The following is a 22,893-nucleotide window of genomic DNA, read 5'->3' as shown; positions in this document are numbered from 1 at the left end:
CAACTACAGCTCACCAGGCCTCCCTGTCCATCACCAACTCCCGGAGTTTACTCAGACTCATGTCCATTGAGTCAGTGATGCCATCCAACCATTTCATCCTCTGTTGTCCCCTTCCCCTCCCATCTTCAAACTTTTCCAGCATCAGGGGCTTTTCAGATGAGTGAGTTCTTCACATCAGGTGGCCAAAGTATTGGAATTTCAGCTTCAACACCAGTCCTTCCAATGAATATTCAGGACTGATTTCCTTTAGGATTGACTGGTTGGATCTCCTTGCAGTCCAAGGGACTCTCAAGAGTCTTCTCCAACACCACAGTTTAAAATCATCAATTCTTTGGCGCTCAACTTTCTTTATACTCCAAATCTCACATCCATACATGAATCCTGGAAAAACCATAGCCTTGACTAGACAGACCTTTGTTGACAAAGTAATGTCTCTGCTTTTTAATATGCTGTCTAGATATGGTCACAAACCATGCAAGCATTCAGTCTTTGGAGAAGCTGGGGCGCACTAACCACCTGCAGTTCTTAAAGGCACCACACGGTGTCCTCAGAGAGGCAGGCGTAAGCTTTGAGCGGCAGGGGACTGACTCCACCCAATTTTCCTGGGAAGGGCAGTTTATAGAAAAGAAAAAGGTACCTCTGCCCCTCCCTCCTGGGCCCCCAGCCCCCAGTCTCCTCTAGGGTTCCCAGGCAGCAGTGGCAAAATTCCTGCGTGCCCCCACTTTGCCTCTCACACCTGTGTGACCTCAGGCAGTCAGTCAACCTACTCTGAGCCTCAGCCTCTCCAGAGAGATTCCACAACAAGTGGGCCAAGAGAAAAGGGGGCCACACAGAGCCCGGTGGACTGGGTGTCTTGCTTATTTGAGCAGAGTGGCTCCTGCTGTGCTTGTGGGCCTATGAGGCATGGGACTCTGGCTGACCTCATTGCCTGGGCCCTGCTGGGGGTCTGGACTGAGTGGGAATGAAGGATACACACCACAGCAGCTTTGGAGTCTGGAAACAATATCTCTGTTTATTCAGGTGACATCTGCTCTCCTGAGCATTCTGACAAGTGGCTTACAGGTTGAAGGCCCCCCCCACCCCCAAATCATGTCTCTCCCCTTGCTGGCTTGCAGAGGTCCAGGACTTCAAGCCAGGCCCCTGAGGCCTACTGAGCTGCAGCCCTTTGTCTTGTCTCTTGATCTCAGAGCGTTCAGGGGCAAAGCCTGCCTGCTGCCAACCTCTTCAGAGCCTAGGGCCGCAGCCCGGTCACTTCTTAAGGTCCTCTTTTTGGAGAAGCAAGGAATACCTCCGAAGCCGGGTCCAGTGCTCTTCCTCTTTCACCTTGTACTTTGCCAGGTTCTGAATACTGTGGGACAGGCCGTTGATGAGGGGAACTTGCTTTGTATCACATCCCCCCCCATTCCCTATTCCCCCCCACCCAACCCCCCACCCAGGGCTCCTAGGTCCCCAGGGCAGACCCTGACCACCCTGGGCTGATATGAGAAACTCCCCAAATGACACGTCTGCTTCCTGTCTGTGTTCTCAGGACTCAGCCTGGTGCACAGAAGGTACCTGAATCAGCTTTGCAGAAGGAATAATAGGAGTGATGGAAGGTGAATTTATGAACTAAAAGTCTATTTGCAGTTCCAACATTAAATACATCCGAATGCCACTAGTTACGTGTAACATTTCGTGAGCGCGTACTAGTGACCAGCACTGGGGGAAACGTTGGCAAGATCAAAGTGACTAAAACAGCTGCCCTCTCCCCCACCACAGTTTAGTGAGGTGATCAGTCACTAAGTCATATCCGACTCTTTGCGACCCCATGGACTGTAGCCAGCCAGACTCCTCTGTGCATGGAACTTCCCAGGCAAGAATATTGGAATGGGTTGCCATTTCCTGTTCCAGGGGATCTTCCTGATCCAGGGATCAAACTCTTGTCTCTTGCTGTCTCCTGCATTGGCAGGCAGATTCTTTACCACTAGCACCACCTGGGAAGCCCAGTTTAGTGAGGTGACAAGAGGAAAAGAACATTTGTAACAGGAGGCATTTAAAAGCAATAGAAGAAAACTAGAGAAGAGCACTTCCTGCCTGGGGAATGCACCCAGAGAATAAGATTTCTGAGTTGAGTCTTTAAAAAAAAAGATAAAAAGATAAATGCACAGTCAGTGTGGCAGAGTCAGAGAAGTCCAGGATCACCCTTCAGACTGCATGCAGAGCTGGCCATGGGGAGCAGGCAGGAGAGAGGTGGCCTTCCTTCTGGGGAGGGGTGCGGGCTGCTGCCAGCTTTCTACCTCGGGCGCCTGAGTAAGCGGACAACATTTAAAAGCTTAGAGTAAATGGGAAGAGGGACACTTCTGGGGGAAAGACAAGGACCACAGGTTTGGGTATGTTCTGCGGCTCTGGCAGTGGGACAGCCACACCGAGATGTCTGGTACTCAGTGCATTAAAGCATTTTTTTTTTTTTCTAATGTAAGTAACCTATGCTTTGCTTAAAAAAAAAAAAAAATCAAAGGATTCAAAAGTGGGTATACAATTAAAAGTAAACCTCCTTCTCACCTCAGACCCTTATTTTCTGTTCCCGAAGAAACTGTAATGAATGGCTCCTTGTAAATCCTTGAAAACCATTCAGACACACAAGTGCAGGCATGCATATCATCTCTCCTTGTAAACTTAAAAGGAAGAGTGCAACACACTGTCCGCCTTTTTCACTGAAAGTATCCTGGCGGTTGCTTCCTGGCGACACTCAGATCTACCTCTTTCTCTTTCCCTATTGACGACCCTTGGAGTTTCCAGTCCCCGTGTGTGGGGTGTGTGTGGGAGTCGGTGGGCAGGGGCAGGCAGAGGGTATGCAGGCCTTGGCCCCTCGCAGCTCGTGTGCAGACCCAGCTCCTTCACTTAGAAGCTGGTGGCCCTGGACCGGCGAGTTGACCTCTGCCAGCCTTAGCTTTCTGGCTGTAGGGGATAAAGTTAACCCTAGTAAGAAACAAGATGTGCCTCAAAGTACTGAGCATAGTACCTGGTACACTGCAGGTGCTCGGGAAAGGTTAATTCTTTTCTTTTTTTAAAATTGAAGAATAGTTGATTTACAATGTTGTGTGAATTACTGCTGAGCAGCAAAGTGATTCAGTTACATACCACCCGTCAGCAAAGCCTGAGGGAGGGGGAACATCCCACTCCACAACTTCTGTTTGGCTAAACAGTCAACCAAAATTACTCATAACCAAAGACAAATCAGGCAAAATGATTTACAACGTATTTACAAAGAACTCTTTAAAATCAAAAGAAAATGAGGACTTCCTTGGTGGCCCAGGGGCTAAGACTTCCCGCACCAAGTGCAGGGGGCCCGTGTTCGATCCCTGGTCAGAGAACCAGATCCCACGTGCCGCAATTAAGACCTGGCAGAGCCATATACATAAATAAATTAAAAAGAAGTCAACCATGAGAAAGAGAGCCAGATCAATTTACAGAAGGAGACAGAGAAACAGAGAATAGATATAATATAAAGATGCTCAACCTCCTTAATTTCCAAATTGAAATAGTTACGAACTATGAGTTTTGTCCCTCATTTCTTGGCCAGTCTGGGGAGGGGCTAAGGACGCAGGGTGAATCTGCCCTTTCAGACGTACCTCACCTCTAACTCTGAAAGCCCACCTCCAATTCATTCCACAGAAATACTAGGAAAAACTCACAAAAATGACTGTGGGAGGATGTTGGCTGGGAAATGGGGCCAGAGTGACCCCCGTGGTGGAGTCTGCAGTGGGCTGCGGCGCAGATGGGGGAAGAGGGCTCAGGAGTGGGGTGTAGTCACTGGGAGCGTGGCTCTGGGCGGAGGAGGAATAGGCGGCTCTGAACTGGGAAGGCACTGGCTTGTTTCCTAACTCAGGAATGCAGTGGGGACACATGCCTGTGATTAAGACCCTGGAGGGAAGAGGTCACCAACCTGATGGACAGGAAGGTCTGGGTGCCTGGGGGAGGAGATAGCCGTGAGTATAAGCAGGAGGCCGCTTTCTCTGAATCAGGAAGGAGACAGGGGGTGAGGGTGGGGGTGACCTGGGTGAGAGGGCAGCCAAGGTCTTGGGTGCTCTGGGAAGTGGGAGGCAAGTTTATCCACCTAGGGCACCGCAGAGGTGTGGGGAGCACGTGGAAGCTGGGCGGGTGGCTCTCATGGCACCAGTGCCCTTCCCTTTGGCTGAGCACCGGTGCTCAGCAGTGAGGAGGGACCCGGGAAGATGCCTGCCCCTCTGAGGCTAGGTACTGACTGTCCATGGGGACAGCCCTCCCTGGAGCTCCAGACACCCTCCCTCCACCATCAGGCAAAGAAAGGGTTTTCCTTCCCCATGATGGCATAACAAATATGACTGCAGTCTATTGTTTTGAAGCAATGTGTGTGCATCCAACTTCCAAAAAGATGGGCTGTCCATCTGCAAAGTGGGAGAGCAGACGGAACATCTGTAAGGCCTCAGGCAAGACCTCTGAATTCCAGTAGCCTTACAGCCTGCACATGTGGGGTCTATGGGTCTATAAATAATTTTCCAGAGGTTTGTCCCTCTGTTTCTCGAGAAAAGCAGAACTTCCCTGGTGGTGCAGTAGTTAAGAGTTTGCCTGCCAATGCAGGGGACACGGATTCAATCCCTGGCCTGGGGAGATTCCACATGCCGCGGGGCAGCTAAAGCCCTGTGCCACAGCTACTGAAGCCTGTGTGCCCTGGAGCCCTCTAGCACTGCAGCTGGAGAGAAGCCCCTACTCGCTACAACTAAAGAAAGCCTGGGTACAGCAACAAAGACCCAGCACAGCCAAAGTAAAATAAATATATTAATTAATCAATTAATAATAATAAAAGAAAGGCAAAGGAAGGTTAGGACAGGCCCACAATTTCCCTCCTACGGACAGTGAAGACGGGGCAGTGGGAGTATTCTTCCTCCACCCTAAAGGGAAATCTCATCTGGGGTCCACATGGGATCTGCCCAACGCTTCGCCAAGCGGGTGTGTGCCCTGTGGACGTGAGACTGTTGGGTCAGCCCAGAAGCCCACCTTCTGCTTGGCTACAGGGAATATAGGGGGCATGGAAGGAAGAAAGAGGGGTGAGGAGTTGTTTCTAGCAGCTTCCCGTGTCCTAAAATTTCTGTCTTGTGATCAAAAGTCTGACCCAGCCGAGACGGCAGACCTGCCATCAGGGAGTGGAACCAGATGGGAATGGTGCCCTGGAGGCCCAGGAGGGATGGGAACAGAAGCCAGGCCTGTGGAGGGGGCGGGGGGGTGGCGCACTGGGTGCTAACTGGCCTTCTTCCCAAGTCCAAAAGGCATGCTTCAGTTTCACACTGGCTATTTATAAAAGTCCCAAGTGCACATTTTGCAAAAACACTTTGGACAGACTGTCTTAAATTTGAACTCTGAGTCTATTGCAGCATAAATCCATTGCCTTAAAGTTTCACCTAGTTTTATGGCCAAGGGAAACTGTTTCAGTCACAAGGAGTAAACAGAGACCAAAAAAATGATTAAAATCCTTGGACATATTTATGTCCAAGAAACAATGAGAATAAACTGTTAATGACAGAATCTAGGTTGTGGGAATATAAATGCTTACCGACTTTTTTCGGAAATGAGGTCTATTTAACATAATAAAGTATTGGAGGCAGGATACTCTTTGGAAAAGCCCCAGACATCAGACCTCAGAGCAAGCAGAACCAGGAAAGTGGAGGCGTTAGTCGCTCAGTCATGTCCGACTCTTTGCGACCCTATGGATGTAGCCTGTCAGGCTCCTCTGTCCATGGGATTTTTCAGGCAAGGGTACTGGAGTGGGTTTGCCATTCCCTTCTCCAGGGGACCTTCCCAACCCAGGGATCGAACCTGGGTGTCCTGCACTGCAGGCAGATTCTTTACTGTCTGAGCCACCAGGGAGCAGGAAATGCCTTGTCTAAATCAGTGTTTAAATTAGCCTTGTCTAAATTAGTGTTTCCTAATTTATCTCTGGGACCTCGAGGGAAATGACTGAATCCTGTGATCAGGCCCAAGTAAATGTCCCTTCAGGCTGAGCTGCCCCAACCACACCATGCAACCCCTCCCGGCTCCTGCTGGGTCCTTAGACTGAGGGAGCACCTCCCTGAGCTTTTCCCTTCCCCAAGCTCCCACTGCTCGTTCAGCCCTGAGCCCTGCACCTGGCCCCTCAGCCCCCCACCTGGTCAGCCATGCTGACTCTGGCCCACTTCCCAGCAGAAGGTTCCCTGGGAGGCAGGCCTTTCCACCCCACTCGGCTTCTGCAGTCGCTCCTGGGGAGGGGCTGGGGTGTGGGACCTAGGAGCTAAGATGTGTTGATAAAGGAAGAGACATGGTTGGGAAGGGGAGATAGAGGACCGCCTTCTATACCCATTGGGGGCCAGGATGGATCTCTGGAGACTGGAGGGGGTCAGGGCAGAAGGGACTGCCTTCTTAAGAGAGCAGACCCAGCCGGGGAGGAGTGGGGAAGGATATTATAGACACCCTTCCCAAGGAAATTTATGTACATAGACATTAAAAACCAGAGCAACAAGGAAGTTTTTCTTAAAAAGTCATTAAGTTGTATTCTGGAGTGACATAAAGCCAGATGAAAAAAGTGAACATGATCTCAACATAGTGAAAATGCTAATGATAAAATCTTAAGGAAATTTACTGATGCATTAATGGCAGCGCTGGGATCTGGGGGTGATAGGGGTGATATTAATTTAAATAATAATTAAATTATTTAATTTAATAAATAAGTTAAAGTTTCTTTATTGTCCTGTTTCCCAAATTTCTATAAGTGCATATATATATATATATATAAAGCTTAGAAGACTGAGCACTGAAGAATTGATGCTTTCGAACTGTGGTGCTGGAGAAGACTCTGGAGAGTTCCTTGGACTACAAGGAGATCCAACCAGTCAATCCTAAAGGAGATCAGCTCTGAATATTCATTGGAAGGACTGATGCTGAAGCTGAAGCGTCAATGCTTTGGCCACCTGATGCAAATAACTGACTCACTGGAAAAGAATCTGATGCTGGGGAAGACTGAGGCCAGAAGGCGAAGGGGGCAACAGAGGATGAGATGGCATCACCAACTCAATGGACATGAGTTTGAGCCAACTCTGGGAGATGGTGAAGGCAGGGAAGCCTGGTGTGCTGCAGTCCAAGGGATCGCAAAGAGTCAGACACGACTGAGCATCTGAACAACAACATAAAACTGAGAAATAACGAGTAACATTTTTTCAGTGGGTAATTACTCTGTTATGGTAGTAGCACTACATGAGAAGCAAACTTATCAGGCTAAGCAGGGTCAGTTAAGCGATATCTGAGTGGTAACGTCCACCTGCGCCCTGACTGAGGGAGGAAATGGTCAGGGGCTAAGGCATCCTGAGTTGCTCAGGTCCTCGGCTGCCGGGCAGGAGGTGAGCTGCCCGGAGCTGGAGCCACTGGCCTGTGGTCCCTTCCCACTGGGAGGGCAGTCAGTTGGCTTTTGGGTGAAGTGGGAAGGCACACCCTTCCTAGGCTAGTGAAAGAAGGGAGTGAGACAGAGAGGACAGAAAGGGGAACATGCTCATTAAACAACTTCTCTGAGCCTTATCAAGCAAGAGCACCGGGAAGCTCCACAGCATGACTCTCAACCCAGGAGAATGGCCCCACTACAGCCATGACCTGACCTCATTCTCTCGACTTTTTTTTTAAAGCCATTGTTTGAAATTTTCCAAAAACATCCATATGTCAGGTAGAAAAGTTGCAAATAGGAAAAATACAAAGAAAAAACATCACACATGCTTCATTATCCAATATAATGTTGTGGATGGATTAGAAGAGACCCCAGCTGGACTTCTCCAGTGATCCAGTGGTTAAGAATCTGCCTGCCAATGCAGGGGACACAGATTTGATCCCTGGTCAGGGGAGATTCCACATGCCTCAGAGCAAGTAAGCCTGCGGGCTTCAACTACTGAGCGCTCACTCTGGAGCCCGGGACTGCAGCTACTGAAGCCCGTGTGCTTAGAGCCCAGGCTCCACCGCGAGAGAAGCCACGGCAATGAGAAGCCCTCACACCGCAACTAGAGAAAGTCCCGTGTGCAGCAATGAAGACCCAGCGCAGCCAAACATAAATAAGTAAATAAATGAAATAAAAAAAAAAAAAAGAGACCCCTGCTTTCTCAGAATGGACTGAGTACCATTAATGATGCTTTTATAGCAGGAAGGAACACAAGCAGAGGCCCCTTGGGGCTGGGGGTTACAGTCGGGGTAAGAGGAGAGGTGTATCACGTAATTGTTTATATGGATGATGGAGAAAGGAAAAGGGGCTCAGACAAGGGGCTGGCAAACATTTTCTCTACAAGGCCAGCTAGGAAATGATTTAGGCTTTGTGGGTCATAGTGGCTCTGCTGCAGCTGCTCAGCTCCTCTGTAACTCTCACATAAGGAGATGAGACATAAAGCGGTGGGTGTGGGGTCTTCCGGTGAAACTCTATTCACAAAAACAGGCAGTGGGCCAAATTTGGCTGTAGTTTGCCAACCCCTGTCTTAGATGACTGTGTCTGATAATCCAAATATACTTTAAAAAAAAAAAAAAGAATTGAAAAAGCAACAAGAAAAAGACAGCCTTGACAGGAAGAAAACACCAACTTGAAGCCTTTCTTTTCTACCGGCCTGAATTCATTACTCCTTTTCTTCCAACCTGAGTGGGATTTAAATGCCGAAAAGGATCTTATGATCAAGCAAACCACTTATTCCATGGTCCAGAGACTACCCCCGGTGCAGAGACCCAGAACTTCACCTCTTTTGGAAGAATTTCTCGCATCTCTCCTCCAGGGGCAGCGCCTGGGCAAATGTTGGGTGGGCCGATATGCTAGCTTGAGGAATGGTGCAGTTTCTTAAGAAGTTTTCTAGGAGTGGGTAGTCCTCAAAATTAAAATAGAAAATAGAATTTGGGATGTCTTCAGCTTTGCTGGCAGATCCAATTTCATCTGGATGGTCTCCTGGGATGAAACAGGAACATGGTGTTCTGTTATAGTGATTACCTTTTCCATGCGCCTTGCGGTCAAGGTGGGTGCGAGGGGGCTGCTCTCTGCTTACAAAGCCTGGATCACTGGGTTTGGGCTAAGAGGGGCTTACTTGATCTGGAGGAGCAGGAGTCCAGACGGGAGACTTGCCCAGCATTTTATCTAAGCGCCAGTGAGGACTGAGTGGCGGTGTCCTGGCCCGTGGGGGCCGGGATGAGGAGTGGGGAGGAGACTGGACGGGGTCACCCTGTGCTCTATGCAAGGACTGAGAGAGTTGGAGGTGGTCAGCAGGCCACAGGTCTGGGCGGCAGCCCTCACGGGCCCCCTCTGTACCTCGGAGCAGGAAACACGGGTGGTGTAAAGACACGACAAACACTGGGTTCCAGGGGACCACCAGGGAGTAGGATCTGGGGAGAGCAAAGGAGCAGATGATCTGCGACTTGGCCACATCCATGAGGAACACAGAGCCGTCTCTGGAAAAGGTCAGCACCTGGGGAGCAAAGAGATGGTGAGTGGGGGCTTCTCCAGTCTGTCACTCATTCCAGTGTGAAATAAGAAAAGCAGCTAGAAATAAAAAACAAAGGGGGAATTTATTCACCCTTGGGCACCCAGCCTCTGGATCCAGCTGGAGCTGTTTAGGGGGCAGCAGGAAAGCGGCGTCTGCTCCTGTGGAGTTGCCGGCAGCAGCGGTAAAGAAGCCGCCTGCCGGGACTCACCTGTCTTCCCCGCTGAACTGGGAGCTCCACAAGGGCAAGGGCTTTCTCCTCCCAATCTGTGCCCAGCACACAACAGGCCTTCAGCAGAGATTTTTGGGAAGGAATAATGAACACATTCACTAAAGAAGAATGAGGAGCCTGAGGAACCTACCATGCCAGGTAAGGCTTGGACCGGGGCCACGGCACAGATGGCTTCATCCAGGTACTTCACTGGCCTGTAGCAGACAGACACACAGACATCCAGACTGCGGGAGCTTTCAAGTTTTGCTGTCCTCTCCTAGGCATATAACTATATCCAATACAGACAAGTTCTTCTCTAGAAGCATCAGGACATATGTCATAGATGTTCACAGGAGCAAAAACTGGGAACCGTCTAAATATCCATTGCTAGGAGAGTGCTTAGGTAATTGTGTTACATTATATGATGGGATACTATATAGCAATGAAAATAAAAGAGCTGGAGCTGCACACGACATGTACCATTCTCCTGAACAATACTGCAAAGCAAGTCACAGAATAAATGGCAGTAGAAAACAAATTGGAGAATGCACAGAATATGATCCCATTAGCAAGTTCCCTAAAATATGCACAGCTGGAGTGTATATGGCTTGGAGATACAGTCGTATGAATGTGGTTAATTCTTGAAGGAAAACAAAGAGATGATGAATTTAGGAAAACAGTGTGGTATATGTTTTTTGAAAAAAAATTAGACATAATATTTAGCAGTAACTCCGATTTTAAAAAAGGTGGAGTCTATATACAGAGTGAAGTAAGTCAGAAAGAGAAAAACAAATATTGTATATTAATGCATATATATGGAATTAAAAAGATGGTCTGGTGAACCTATTTACAGAGCAGCAATGGAGACACAGACAAAGAGAACAGACTTGTGACACAGGCTGGGGAAGGAAAGGGCAGGAGAATGGAGAGGTTTGCATGGACACATATACACTAGCTTATGTAAAATAGATAGCCACTGGGAGTTTGCTATATGACTCAGGGAACTCAAACCGAGGCTCTTTGACAACCTAGAGGGGTGGGATGGAATGGGAGGTGAGAGGGAGGCTCAAGAGGGAGGGGACAAATGTATACCTATGGCTGATCCACGTTGACGCATGGCAGAAACCAACACAATACTGTAATTATCCTTCAATTAAAAATAAATAAATCAAGGGGAAAAATGTGGAGTCTGCTTTTCCACTGCTTAAATGTGGGCGTGGCCAGGTGACAAGCTGTGTCCAGTGTAACACAAGCAGCGCACAGGGCTTGGAAAGCATCAGTGAGCCTCGACGGCGGCTGGAGCCCTGAGGTTTACTGAGGAGCCTGGGACAGCCTGCAGGAGAGGCTGCAAAGAGGAGCGCCTTGGCCACCAGCTGCCAGCCCGCTAGTCAGCCCCTTGCCCATGGGCATCTGTGAGAGTCAAGGTAAGCCCAGAGCAGGGATTGTCCAACTGAGCCCAGCCCCAAGTACTGACCTACAGCATCAGAGGCTAAGTGGTGACTATTTCCTTAAGTCGCTAAATTGTGGAGTGGTTTGTTATATGCAGCAATAGATAATTAAAATCAACCCTGAATATTCATTGGAAGGGCTGATGCTGAGGCCAAAGCTCCAATACTTTGGCCACCTAATGTGAAAAGCTGACTCATTGGAAAAGACCCTGATGCTGGAAAAGATTGAGGGCAGGAGGAGAAGGGGACAACAGAGGATGAGATGGTTGTATGGCATCATGGACTCAATGGACATGACTTTGAGCAAACTCTGAGAGATGGTGAAGGACAGAGAAGCCTGGCACGCTGCAGTCCGTGGGGTTGTAGAGAGCTAGACACAATTTAGTGACTGAACAACAACCACTTTTGAAGTGGAGGAGAGAAGGATGTGATCCAGGAGAGGCACACAGAGAGCCTTAACTGAATTGGAGATGATCTATTTCTTAAGCTTGGTGATGGGGATAGTGGAGTTCCCACCCCTGCCCCATATGTACGCTAAATACACACCCTCATGCATACTATACAGGTTATTTGCATGCATAAAATATTTTACAATTTAAAAGAGGCCTTTGAAGAAACTGACTACAAACAATATTTTGGCAAAAACGACCCTCTTCTTGGTCACGTGGGATAGGAAAGATGTCATTTGTGCCAACACACAATTTATATACATAGAACTCATATATATATCTCCACATGTATGCTGCTTCTGCTGCTAAGTTGCTTTAGTCGTGTCCGACTGTGTGTGACCCAATAGACAGCAGCCCACCAGGCTCCCCCGTCCCTAGGATTCTCCAGGCAAGAACACTGGAGTGGGTTGCCATTTCCTTCTCCAATGCATGAAAGTGAAAAGTGAAAGTGAAGTCGCTCAGTCGTGTCCGACTCTTAGCAACTCCATGGACTGCAGCCCACCAGGCTCCTCCGCCCATGGGATTTTCCAGGCAAGAATACTGGAGTGGGTTGCTATTGCCTTCTCTGAATGTATGCTGCTGCTGCTAAGTCACTTCAGTCGTGTCCGACTCTGTGCGACCCCATAGACAGCAGCCCACTAGGCTCTTCTGTCCCTGGGATTCTCCAGGCAAGAATACTGGAGTGGGTTGCCATTTCCTTCTCCACTCTGAATGTATAGGGTTGGCCAAAAAGTTCATTTGGGTTTTTCCATAAAATACAGAAAATAAACCCAAATGAACTTTTCGGCCAACCCAATAAAAGACTTTAGTAATTCTGAGAAGCTCACTGAGACAGTGATGACCAGAGGGAAAGTGAACTCTAGTCTGAGAGGTTGTTTCAGTTTCTTACTATTAAATAGGGCAGTATGTCTGGCAGATCATGTACCCCGTCCTCCCCCCAACCACCCACCTCTCCACCAGCAGACTGATGGTGGAGTTCTGGATCCCCGAGGCCGTCACCAGATGGAGAGATGCGTCTGTACACAGCACCACGCATTTCATGTGGCATTTTACTGAGCCCTCCGGATACACATTCTGTCCTTTGTGGACTAGGAAGTATTTCAGGAAGTGGATGCTTTGGCAGAAGCACTTTTCAGGAAGAGCAACAACTCCAAGAGTGAGTCCTGGAGGAAGGGAGGGCACGAGTAGGTCAGGCAAGGGGCAGAGGGAGGCAGCCATGGGTGCGAGGTCTGTGACCAGTGAGTGTGTGAGGGACAGGAGGCAAAACCAAGCACTGAGGGGCTTCCCTGGTGGTCCAGTGGCTAAGAACCCACCTTCCAAGGCAGGGGATGCGGGGTTTGATCCCTGGTTGGGGAACCTAAGATCCCAGAGCCCGCGGGGCAACTAAGCGCGCGCGCGACAACTAGAGAAGCCTGTGTGCTGCAATAAAGACCCAGCAGAACCAGAAGAAAAACCAAACAAAACCCAGGCAGCGAGCATCCTTCGAAGTGAAGGCATCCTGTCCACTAGGCTGTCAGTGTTTTAACTAACATTTCCTACAGAAAGGAATTCATAGCCAACGCCCACGGGGAGAAGGGAGCCCCCTTCAGGAGGACCCCTTCTAAGTATGTGGAAGAACCAAACCCAAGAAAGAGGACAAGTCAGCACTGGAGCGGAAGGGAGGAAGTGTTAACCCGGGCAGGTCAGGGTGTGTAACGGCGGCGCAGCGGGGTAGGGCGGGGCGGGGCGGGGCTTACCTTGCGCCAGGTCCCAGAGTGAGAGCACGCCGTCCTCGCAGGCCAGCACCAGGTAGGAAGAGCAGGGACTGAGCTGAGACACCACGATGGGCGCAGCGCACGGCCACACGCCCTCGGGGTCTAGAGGGGAGATGCCACTCACCAGGCCGCCCCCGGACCCCCGCCCCCACCCATCACCGCCACCCGGACGACCTGAGACCCAGACTGGTCTGCCTGTCTGGACTCACCATCTCTCTCCTCTCTGTGCCATGCTGTCTCCTTCCTCAGGATAATATAACAAGTTATTTGAGTATTATACTACAGTTAACAGGGATTGGGGCTTCCCTGGTGGGTCAGTGGTAAGGAATCCCCCTGCCAAGCAGGAGACATGGGTTTGATCCCTGCATTGGAAAGATTCCCTGGAGAAGGAAATGGCAATCCACCTCCGTATTCTCCTGCAGAATCCCATGGAGAGAGGAGCCTGGAGGGCTACAGTCCATGGGATCGCAAAAGAGTACCACAGGACTGAGCGACTGAGCATGAGTAGGAACACTGAAAGAGTACTTACTAGGTGCTAAGCACCAGAGCGGGCACTTTATGGGCTTCATTTCATTTAATTCTCACAAGGATCCTATGGGGTGGGTCCTACTAGAACCTGCATTTTACAGATGAGCAGAATGAGGCAGAGAAGCAAGTGACTTGCCTAAAGTCACAAGAGCCAGTCAGTACAGAAGTGGAGATTAGAAGCCAGGTTTCCTGGGAGAGGGATGGAAGGAGAGAAATTCTTCCTCTGTGAGTTTTTAAACACTACTTCTGAGTGTAACTCTGAAGGACAGCATAGTGTTAGCTCAAGGAATTCACACAAAGTGAATTTGCTTGTGGAACTGCCTCCCTGAGTTTGTCAAAAACAAACCACCACCACTCATATTTCTTAAGTGCCTTTCAACTTCAAAAGAACCTTCAAGTAGAGAAACTGGATTTTGCTATTCACGACTAATGTGTGTAGTACATAAGGATGGTGTAACTGAGTGGTTTTCTGCTTTGGAGGAGAAAACAGGGGATTGGGGCATCAAGTGACTGGCCTGAAACCACACTGATTGCAGACACATGCTGGAACCAAGCCACCCTTTTTTTACCTTCACTGCCTAAGGAGCCCTGTAAACCAGACGGGGCTCTGTCCCCATGGACATCATCTTTAAGAAACACAACAGTTCAGAGACACAGCCTTGGGGTCACACCACACCTAGCAAGCCACCCACTCTGTCTGCACAGCTCTGGTCCCCTAAAAGCCACGCGACTGTCAGTCACATGCTCTTGGCTAAGCTGAAGAAGGACACAATCTGAGAGCCCCGAGCTTAGGCGACTCTCATCCCGGCAGTAAAGTACCAACTTTATCCTTCAGCGTCCGGTTAAGTGAATAGAAGAAGAAGTTGTGATGATCGGTCCAGTGTACACCAAGGACACAGGCTAGCCCTGGGAAAGAAGAGAGGAGAGGGGCGTCACGGAAGGAGTCTGGGTGGACTTTGATTTGGGTGGAGGGGTTTGCCCAGGAGGAGGTCAGTTTGAAATGGTTTGTGCCAATGGGCAGCACCCAACTGAGGGGTGAGCTACCAGCTGAGGGGCTGGGTACCCCCAGGAGGGCTGCTCCTGGAGCCAACTCATCTTCCTGTGCAGGGACGATGGTCACTACTACCCCTCGGCTGCTTTCACATCTTCTAGATAAATTCCTGTCCGCTGTGCTGTCAGTGTTCTAACTAACATTTTCTACAGAAAGGAATTCATATCCAGAGAGGTGGACCATAAAAAAGGCTGAGTGCCAAAGAATTGATGCTTTTGGACTGTGGTGCTGGAGAAGACTCACAGAGAACCTTGGACTGCAAGGAGATCAAACCAGTCAATCCTAAAGGAGATCAACCCTGAATATTCATTGGAAGGACTGATGCGAAAGCTGAAGCTCCAATACTCTGGCTACCTGATGCGAAGAACCAATCATTGGAAAAGATCCTGATGCTGGGAAAGGTTGAGGGCAGGAGAAGGGGGTGACAGAGGATGAGATGGTTGGATGGCATCATTGACTTAATGGACGTGAGTTTGAGCAAACTCCGGGAGACGGTGAAGGACAGGGAAGCCTGGCATGCTGCAGTTCATAGGGTTGCAAATAGGCAGACATGACTTAAAAGTCTGAACAACAACAAAAATCCGGAAGCAGCCTGGCGGGATGTGTGCACACCGTCCTCTGTGGCAGCTCACACCCTGAAGAGGGCGCCAGTGTCCATCATCAAGGAATCTGGTCTCAGGGGTCACAGGTGCGACTAGAAACCGTTAAGCTGCAGCTGGCGACCCACTTTCCACCTCATTCCCTCCCAGCAGGCAGGCTGTGCTGAGCAGAGCTTCTCTAGCAGGGCTTGCTGGGCATTCCCCCAGATGACCACCTGCTTCCCCTTCCTTTACCTGGGGATCTCTTGACTCCCGCGGGCATTGGGATTACGCGACTGGGAAGGAGGAAGTAGAACGTAGCCATACTGGGAAAGAAAGAGACACTGGTCAGAGCCGTGGCGGACTCCTTGGCAAGGAGAAGTGCTGGCAGCGTCTTGATATTAAGACCAGAAGTGAGTAGTTCAGAAGGACCTTCCAGGGCGTTCAGGGCCATGAAGCGAATCATATTCTATGTGCTGGTCCTGGTGTGTGCGGGCCCTTGGAGTTTGGTGAGGGTTGGACAGGCAGAGTGGTGGGAGTTACGCCCAGGCCAGGAAGAGCACCCAGTATGGGCAGAGCCATTCCTGTCCTGGAGGAGGACCCCTTCATGATCAGACTTGGGTGAAGTACGTAAATGTTCCTATCCCGGGTGTACTAAGTTGGTACTTATTTTTTTTTAGTTTCTGTTAGGGCCTAGCTAGCCCTGGGACTTTGTGTAAAGTGAGAAAATTCAGGTCCACATGATGGCAAGATGAGAGGTTTCACTCCCCATGTGAAGCAAGAACAGGTCTGAGACCTGCAATAGTTGTGAGGAGAGTGGCTGCTGAACCTGCTCCACCAGATACTTCAAGGACTCAGGCTCAGGTTTTACAATCACTGAGGCCTATCTGCTCACTGAGATTAGGAAGTAGCATGTTTTAACAATTACACATTAATATATTACATTTAGAAAGACTGGATGGAAGTGGAGGAAAATGTTATTAGTGGTTAGTTTTCCTCTCTAGGATCATCTGTGTTGTCTAGATAATCAGGAAAACAATTTTTTTTAAGGAGATGCTATCATACAAAAAAATTATAAAATAGGGAATCCCTGGTGGTCTAGTGGTTAGGATTTGGCGCTTTCACTGCCATGATCTGGGTTCAAGGCCTGGTCAGGGAACTGAGATCCTGTAAGTAGTACTTCCTGGAACCCCATCCCCTCCTCCAAAATTCTAAAACTCTACTTTTCATCTCCATAGACGCCTATTCCTTCTTTTAAATCTATGTTATCATCCTTTGTTCTAATTATATTTAAACAACCCATCCAACTTTTCAAAAGATTTTGCTGAAGTTCTCAGAGAAGTCCCCCAAACCATCAAGAGCTTTGAGACTCTGAATTAATTCAGGCCCTTGGGTTGATTTCTGCATGTGCCCACGGAGGAGAAGCTCCCAGGGAGGGGTCGTTCTGGCCTCACCCCCGCACCTCCCACCTCCAGGCTCACCTGATCGGCTCAGGCTCCCAGTCCCCATCCAGGAGCTTCTTGTAGGTGGCTCTTAAGATTGCCTCCCGCTTCTCCCACTGGCTCGCCTTTATGTAGTGATTCTGCCCAGAGCCCAGCCCGCGGCAGCCCGCTATCTTTGCAAAGGCTTCCAGGGGGCTTTTAAATGTGGTACCTAGGTTGAAAACATCCCAGCATTGGTTAAACCATCTGATGTCGTCCTTCCTGTTTCTCCCTCCTCCTCTATGCTTCCCAGTTTCCTGCAGAATCCCTCTTCCTCAGAAGTCTGTCCTTGCTCTGCCCAGGTGTTCAGCCTTCTCCCCGGCCTCCCTCCTACCCCACTGGCTCACGGAGCACAGGTGAAGGGCAGCTGCTCTGCCTCCTCCCACTCCTCCATCTCCATCCTGCTGTGGTTTCCTGTTTCCAGACTACGGAATCTCCAGATTCCAGGGAAATGTCACAGTGTCACTAGAGACCATAGATCACTAGTGCTGTCTCTCCAGCCCAGCAAGGTCCCAAACCTTCCAGTCACTCGCACTATGCAGCTGTGACTGAGGACCCTCAATACACAATCCCAGCTTCCTCCTCTGCTTACACTGATCCAACTGCCTTCCTTTAAAAATTCTCCTTTCTCTGCCAATCATTTTTATCATTCTCCTTCCCAAAAACCTTTCATTTCCTTCTTTCTCATCTGCTCCTAAATCCACAGTGGGAACTTCCCAGGTGGCTCAAGTGGTAAAGAATCCACCTGCCACTGCAGGAGCCACAGGTTCGATCCCTGGGCTGGGAAAATCCCCTGGAGGAGGAAATGACAACCCACTCCAGTATTCTTTCCTGGGAAATCTCCTGGACAGAGGAGCCTTGTGGGCTACAGTCCATGGGGTCGCAAAGAGTCAAACATGACTGAGCGACTGAGCATGCACACCCACAGTAAACCTAGGCGATCTATTTTCTGGGCATGAACCCTAATTTTCAGAACTCTTTTACTCTTTGGAAGGTGCCCAGGAGGTCCCACAGGGCCCCAAGTCCCTTTCTCCAGAGGCAACCATTGTTATCAGTTTCTTGTACAACTTTCTAGAAACAGACCCCTTCCAGAAGGCAGCAAGTGTGTGTTAGTTGCTCAGTTGTGTCTGACTCTTTTGCGACCTCCTGGACTGTAGCCCACCAAACTCTTCTGTCCATGGGATTCTCCAGGCAAGAATAATGGAGTATGTTGCCATTTCCTTCTCCAAGGAATCTTCCTGACCCAGGGAATCAAATCCGGGTCTCCTGCACTGCAGTTAGACTCTTTACTGTCTGAGCCCTCAGAGAATCCCCAGATGGCAGCATATTACTACATTATACAATGTATATAGTACAATATATATTATTATATGTATTACATGTACATTTGTATGTATTTTTTAAAACAAATGTTCAGTTCAGTTCAGTTCAGTCGCTGAGTCGTGTCCGACTCTTTGCGACCCCATGAATCACAGCACGCCAGGCCTCCCTGTCTATCACCAACTCCCGGAGTTCACTCAGACTCACGTCCATCGAGTCAGTGATGCCATCCAGCCATCTCATCCTCTGTCGTCCCCTTCTCCTTAGCCCCCAATCCCTCCCAGCATCAGAGTCTTTTCCAATGAGTCAACTCTTTGCATGAGGTGGCCAAAGTACTGGAGTTTCAGCTTCAGCATCAGTCCTTCCAAAGAAATCCCAGGGCTGATCTCCTTCAGAATGGACTGGTTGGATCTCCTTGCAGTCCAAGGGACTCTCAAGAGTCTTCTCCAACACCACAGTTCAAAAGCATCAATTCTTTGGCGCTCAGCCTTCTTCACAGTCCAACTCTCACATCCATACATGACCACAGGAAAAACCATAGCCTTGACTAGACGAATCTTTGTTGGCAAAGTAATGTCTCTGCTTTTGAATATGCTATCTAGGTTGGTCATAACTTTCCTTCCAAGGAATAAGCATCTTTTAATTTCATGGCTGCAGTCACCATCTGCAGTGATTTTGGAGCCCAAAAAAATAAAGTCTGACACTGTTTCCACTGTTTCCCCATCTATTTCCCATGAAGTGATGGAACCAGATGCCATGATGTTCATTTTCTGAATGTTGAGCTTTAAGCCAACTTTTTCACTCTCCACTTTCACTTTCATCAAGAGGCTTTTTAGTTCCTCTTCACTTTCTGCCATAAGGGTGGTGTCATCTGCATATCTGAGGTGATTGATATTTCTCCCGGCAGTCTTGATTCCAGCTTGTGTTTATTCCAGTCCAGCGTTTCTTATGATGTACTCTGCACGTAAGTTAAATAAGCAGGGTGACAATATACAGCCTTGACGTACTCCTTTCCTATTTGGAACCAGTCTGTTGTTCCATGTCCAGTTCTAACTGTTGCTTCCTGACCTGCATACAAATTTCTCAAAAGGCACATCAGGTGGTCTGGTATTCCCATCTCTTTCAGAATTTTCCACAGTTTATTGTGATCCACACAGTCAAAGGCTTTGGCATAGTCAATAAAGCAGAAATAGATGTTTCTCTGGAACTCTCTTGATTTTTCCATGATCCAGCAGATGTTGGCAATTTGATCTCTGGTTCCTCTGCCTTTTCTAAAACCAGCTTGAACATCTGGAAGTTCACGGTTCACATATTGCTGAAGCCTGGCTTGGAGAATTTTGAGCATTACCTTACTAGCGTGTGAGATGAGTGCAACTGTGCGGTAGTTTGAGCATTGTTCGGCATTGCCTTTCTTTGGGATTGGAATGAAAACTGACCTTTTCCAGTCCTGTTACCATATATTAACTAGCAGTTCTTGAAATGTGGTCCCAGATCAGCAGAGTTAGAAATGAAACAGAAATGCTGTGGGTAGGGCCCAGCAATTTGGGTTTTTATAAATCCTCCAAGTGAGTCTGATCCAGCTAAAGTTTGAGAATTACTGTCATACCCTACACCTCTTGCATTTTGTTTTTTGGTTTGTTTTGCATTTTGATTTAATGACATATCTTGGGAGATCTCTTTAGTTCAGTACTATAGATCTTCTTCATTGTTTGTTGCTTATTTGCATTTATTAAACCCTTTCCTTGTTGTGAACTATAATGCGTTCAGAAAGGAGCATAAAAATATATCTTTTCCTTTAAATACCTCTTAATAAATTATGCTAAAGAAAACATCTGTCTCTCCTGAGGTCAAGAAACAGATTATCACATCTCCCTGCTAAAAGCTTCCCAAGGGCCATGCTCCAGTCATAACCCCCTGAGAAAAACAGCAGCCATTCTCTTGGCTTTTAGGTAATCACTTCATCACATTTATGTTACTTTTATGCTACCTAAATATGCATCTAAACACCACAGCTTTATTTTGCCTGGTTTTTGAGCTTTACATAGTGGAATTGTACAGTGTCAATTCTATATGTGCCCTCTTTTGCTTAATATTGTGAGATTTATCCATTTTGTTGTGTATATTTGTGGTTTGTTCCTTTTCATTGCTGTATAGTATTCCATTGGGTGGAAAATATATACATATATTAAGGTTTATTTACATGTTCTTTTGTTGATGGATTTTCAGTTGTTTCATGGTTTGCGGTTATTGGAAATCATGCCATTATTATTATTACTGTACATTCTTTCTGAAATACCTTTACTTTCAAGCCAATCAGGTATACATCTAGAAGCAGGGTGACTAACTCATTCTGGTTTGTGCAGCAGTTTCCTAGTTTTGGCACCAAAAGCCCCATATCCAGGGAAATCCCTTAGTCCCAGACAAACTGATATGGTTGGTTACCCAGTGTAAATGCTGGGTCAGAGGATGTAACTTTTCTTTAACACTAACAGTGAATTGTTTTCCAGGGTGGTTGTACTGATTTTCATTGCTATCTATGTATGGGAGGTTTGATTGCTTCACATCCTCACCAACTTGGTATGATCAATATCTTTTATTTATTTATTTTTAAACAGTATCATCATTGTTTTTTATTAGCAGCATTATTCCTTACTCCTTTTGTTAGAAAAACACCCTGCAGTGTGTGTGCAGATCTGTGTATAATCAATATCTTTTAATTTTAGCCATCCTGGTAGGTGTTAAGTGGTATCTCATTATGGTTTTTTTTTTCTCATTATGGCTTTAATTTGCCTTTCCCTGATAACTAACTATGCTGAACATCTTTTCATATGTTTATTGGCCATTTGAATAATCTCTTACCTATTTTATACCAAATTACCTGTCTTTTTCCTAACAATCTGTAGGAATTCGTTTTTTTTTTTCTCTTACGCATTTTATTCATCATTCTAAATGTAGGAATTCTTAATAGAGTCTAGATATGGACCATTCATAAGTCTTATGTGTTTTGAAAATGCTTTCTCCCAATACATAATTTGCCCATTTATGCTGTTAATGATGTACTTGGATGATTAGAAGTCCTCAATTTTAATATAGTCAGACTTATCAACTTTTCTTATCATAAGTACTTTTTGTCTTTGGTCTAAAAAGTCTTTCCCTACCCAGAGGTGATAAAGATATTGCCTTATATTATTTTCTAAAAGTTTTATTGTTTTATCTTTCATATTAACTTTTATGATTCATCTGGAATTTAATTTTGTATATCATGTGAGGCAGGGGCCATATGGACAACCAGCACCACTTACTGAAATGACCATTCACCGCTCTGTAGCACCACCTTCATCAGATATCAAGGGTCCATTTTGGCCTAACTCTGTCCCGCCCTCTTGGTCCTGTGTTTTTCATCTAGTCTTTAAATCTACTCTATTCTATCAACTATTTCTATATTTTATATATGTTTCCATCTATTATTCACTCATCTGTTTTTCTACCTTGTTTTAATTACTGTGACTTTGTAATAAATCTTGATGGAGAAATCGTATCACCATGTTCTTCTATGACAGTGAATTGTCTATTCTTGGTCTTTTGCATTTGTCTCTTTGTTTTTAATGGCTGCAAAGTACTCTGAGTGTACCGGATTTACCTCACTAGTCTTATGCCTCTGTAAATAGCACTGCAGTCAGCATCCTTGTAGGTATATCTGTAAGGTCACGTGTAAATATTGAGAGGAGAGACTGTATGTCCTCTGTCTAAAGTGTGGACTTACCCTCTGGTCCTCTTAGCCAACTCCCAGTTTTAATTCTTAAAACCTTCTCAAATGTTCCTTCTGAAAAAGCCTCTGCCTATTCCCTAGGCAGAGTTAGTTACTCCTTCCTCTATGTTTGTATGGTCCTGGATGTCCCCCCACTGCTGCACTTAATCGAATCCTACTGTGATGGTTTCCTTTTTCACCTGCAGCTTCTGGAGAACGGGAGATGTGTCTGACTCATCTTCGTGCCTGGTGCATTATCGGCCCTCAGCAAATACTGGTGAATGAAGTAACACAGGAATGTAGAAATGCGTGAACCCCACCAGCACTAGGGGAAAGGTGTCTCCTGATGTCCCAATTCTTTTAGTTAATTATATCCTTATAACATTTATATTTTTAATCTTTAGGTCCCAGAGCCTATGACTTGTAAATCAGATATTGCTGCTAATAAATGAAAAATGTGGAGAAAGAGAAAGGAAAAACTAAGAAATCAATGGCAAAAGGAAAGACAGTATTCATGGAATTATACGTACCTGTAATTGGTTTGGGTGGTTTGATTTTCATTATTTGAACTGGAAGACTCAACTTAACATCTCCTCTAAAAGAAATGTTCATATCCTACAATAAGGAAAAAGCGCAGATAATAAGCCAACAAAGGAGATAAAATAGGATCATTAGAAACACTCATTTCAAAAGAAGGTGAAAAAAGAAGAAAAAGAAAGAAAAACAGGTGGAAAAAGAGAAACTAAACAGCAAAGTGGTAGATTTAGACATAAATACACCAAAAATCACATTAAATATAATGGCCTAAATGGCCTAAACACCCCAATTAAAAGGTAGAGTTTGACA

General features: G+C 47.1%; 1 protein-coding gene and 1 long non-coding RNA gene across 2 annotated transcripts in view; one reads left to right on the top strand and one right to left on the bottom strand.

Moving 5' to 3' along the window:
- Positions 1-987: 987 nt before the first annotated feature.
- WDR93 (WD repeat domain 93) overlaps positions 988-22,893 on the bottom strand; it is a 53,991-nt gene continuing 32,085 nt past the window's right edge. The window contains exons 8-17 of the mRNA XM_055555658.1: positions 22,578-22,662; positions 16,980-17,151; positions 15,754-15,824; positions 14,689-14,775; positions 13,324-13,443; positions 12,537-12,750; positions 9,842-9,905; positions 9,308-9,464; positions 8,749-8,950; positions 988-1,348 (exon numbers count right to left, since the gene is read on the bottom strand). Coding sequence (XP_055411633.1) covers positions 1,249-1,348; positions 8,749-8,950; positions 9,308-9,464; positions 9,842-9,905; positions 12,537-12,750; positions 13,324-13,443; positions 14,689-14,775; positions 15,754-15,824; positions 16,980-17,151; positions 22,578-22,662 — 1,272 coding nt within the window. The 3' untranslated portion in view covers positions 988-1,248. The remainder of the gene's footprint in view (positions 1,349-8,748; positions 8,951-9,307; positions 9,465-9,841; positions 9,906-12,536; positions 12,751-13,323; positions 13,444-14,688; positions 14,776-15,753; positions 15,825-16,979; positions 17,152-22,577; positions 22,663-22,893) is intronic.
- LOC129633745 (uncharacterized) lies at positions 15,778-22,568 on the top strand. Its single transcript, XR_008705255.1, has 3 exons — positions 15,778-15,911; positions 20,807-20,876; positions 22,254-22,568. It is a non-coding gene; the product is annotated as an uncharacterized LOC129633745 (long non-coding RNA).

This window comes from Bubalus kerabau, chromosome 19 (genome assembly GCF_029407905.1).
Source record: "Bubalus kerabau isolate K-KA32 ecotype Philippines breed swamp buffalo chromosome 19, PCC_UOA_SB_1v2, whole genome shotgun sequence".
Taxonomy (NCBI): Eukaryota; Metazoa; Chordata; class Mammalia; order Artiodactyla; family Bovidae; genus Bubalus; species Bubalus kerabau.
The sequence above is the reverse complement of the archived record's forward strand: the minus strand, read 5'-3'. Positions and strand labels throughout refer to the sequence as shown.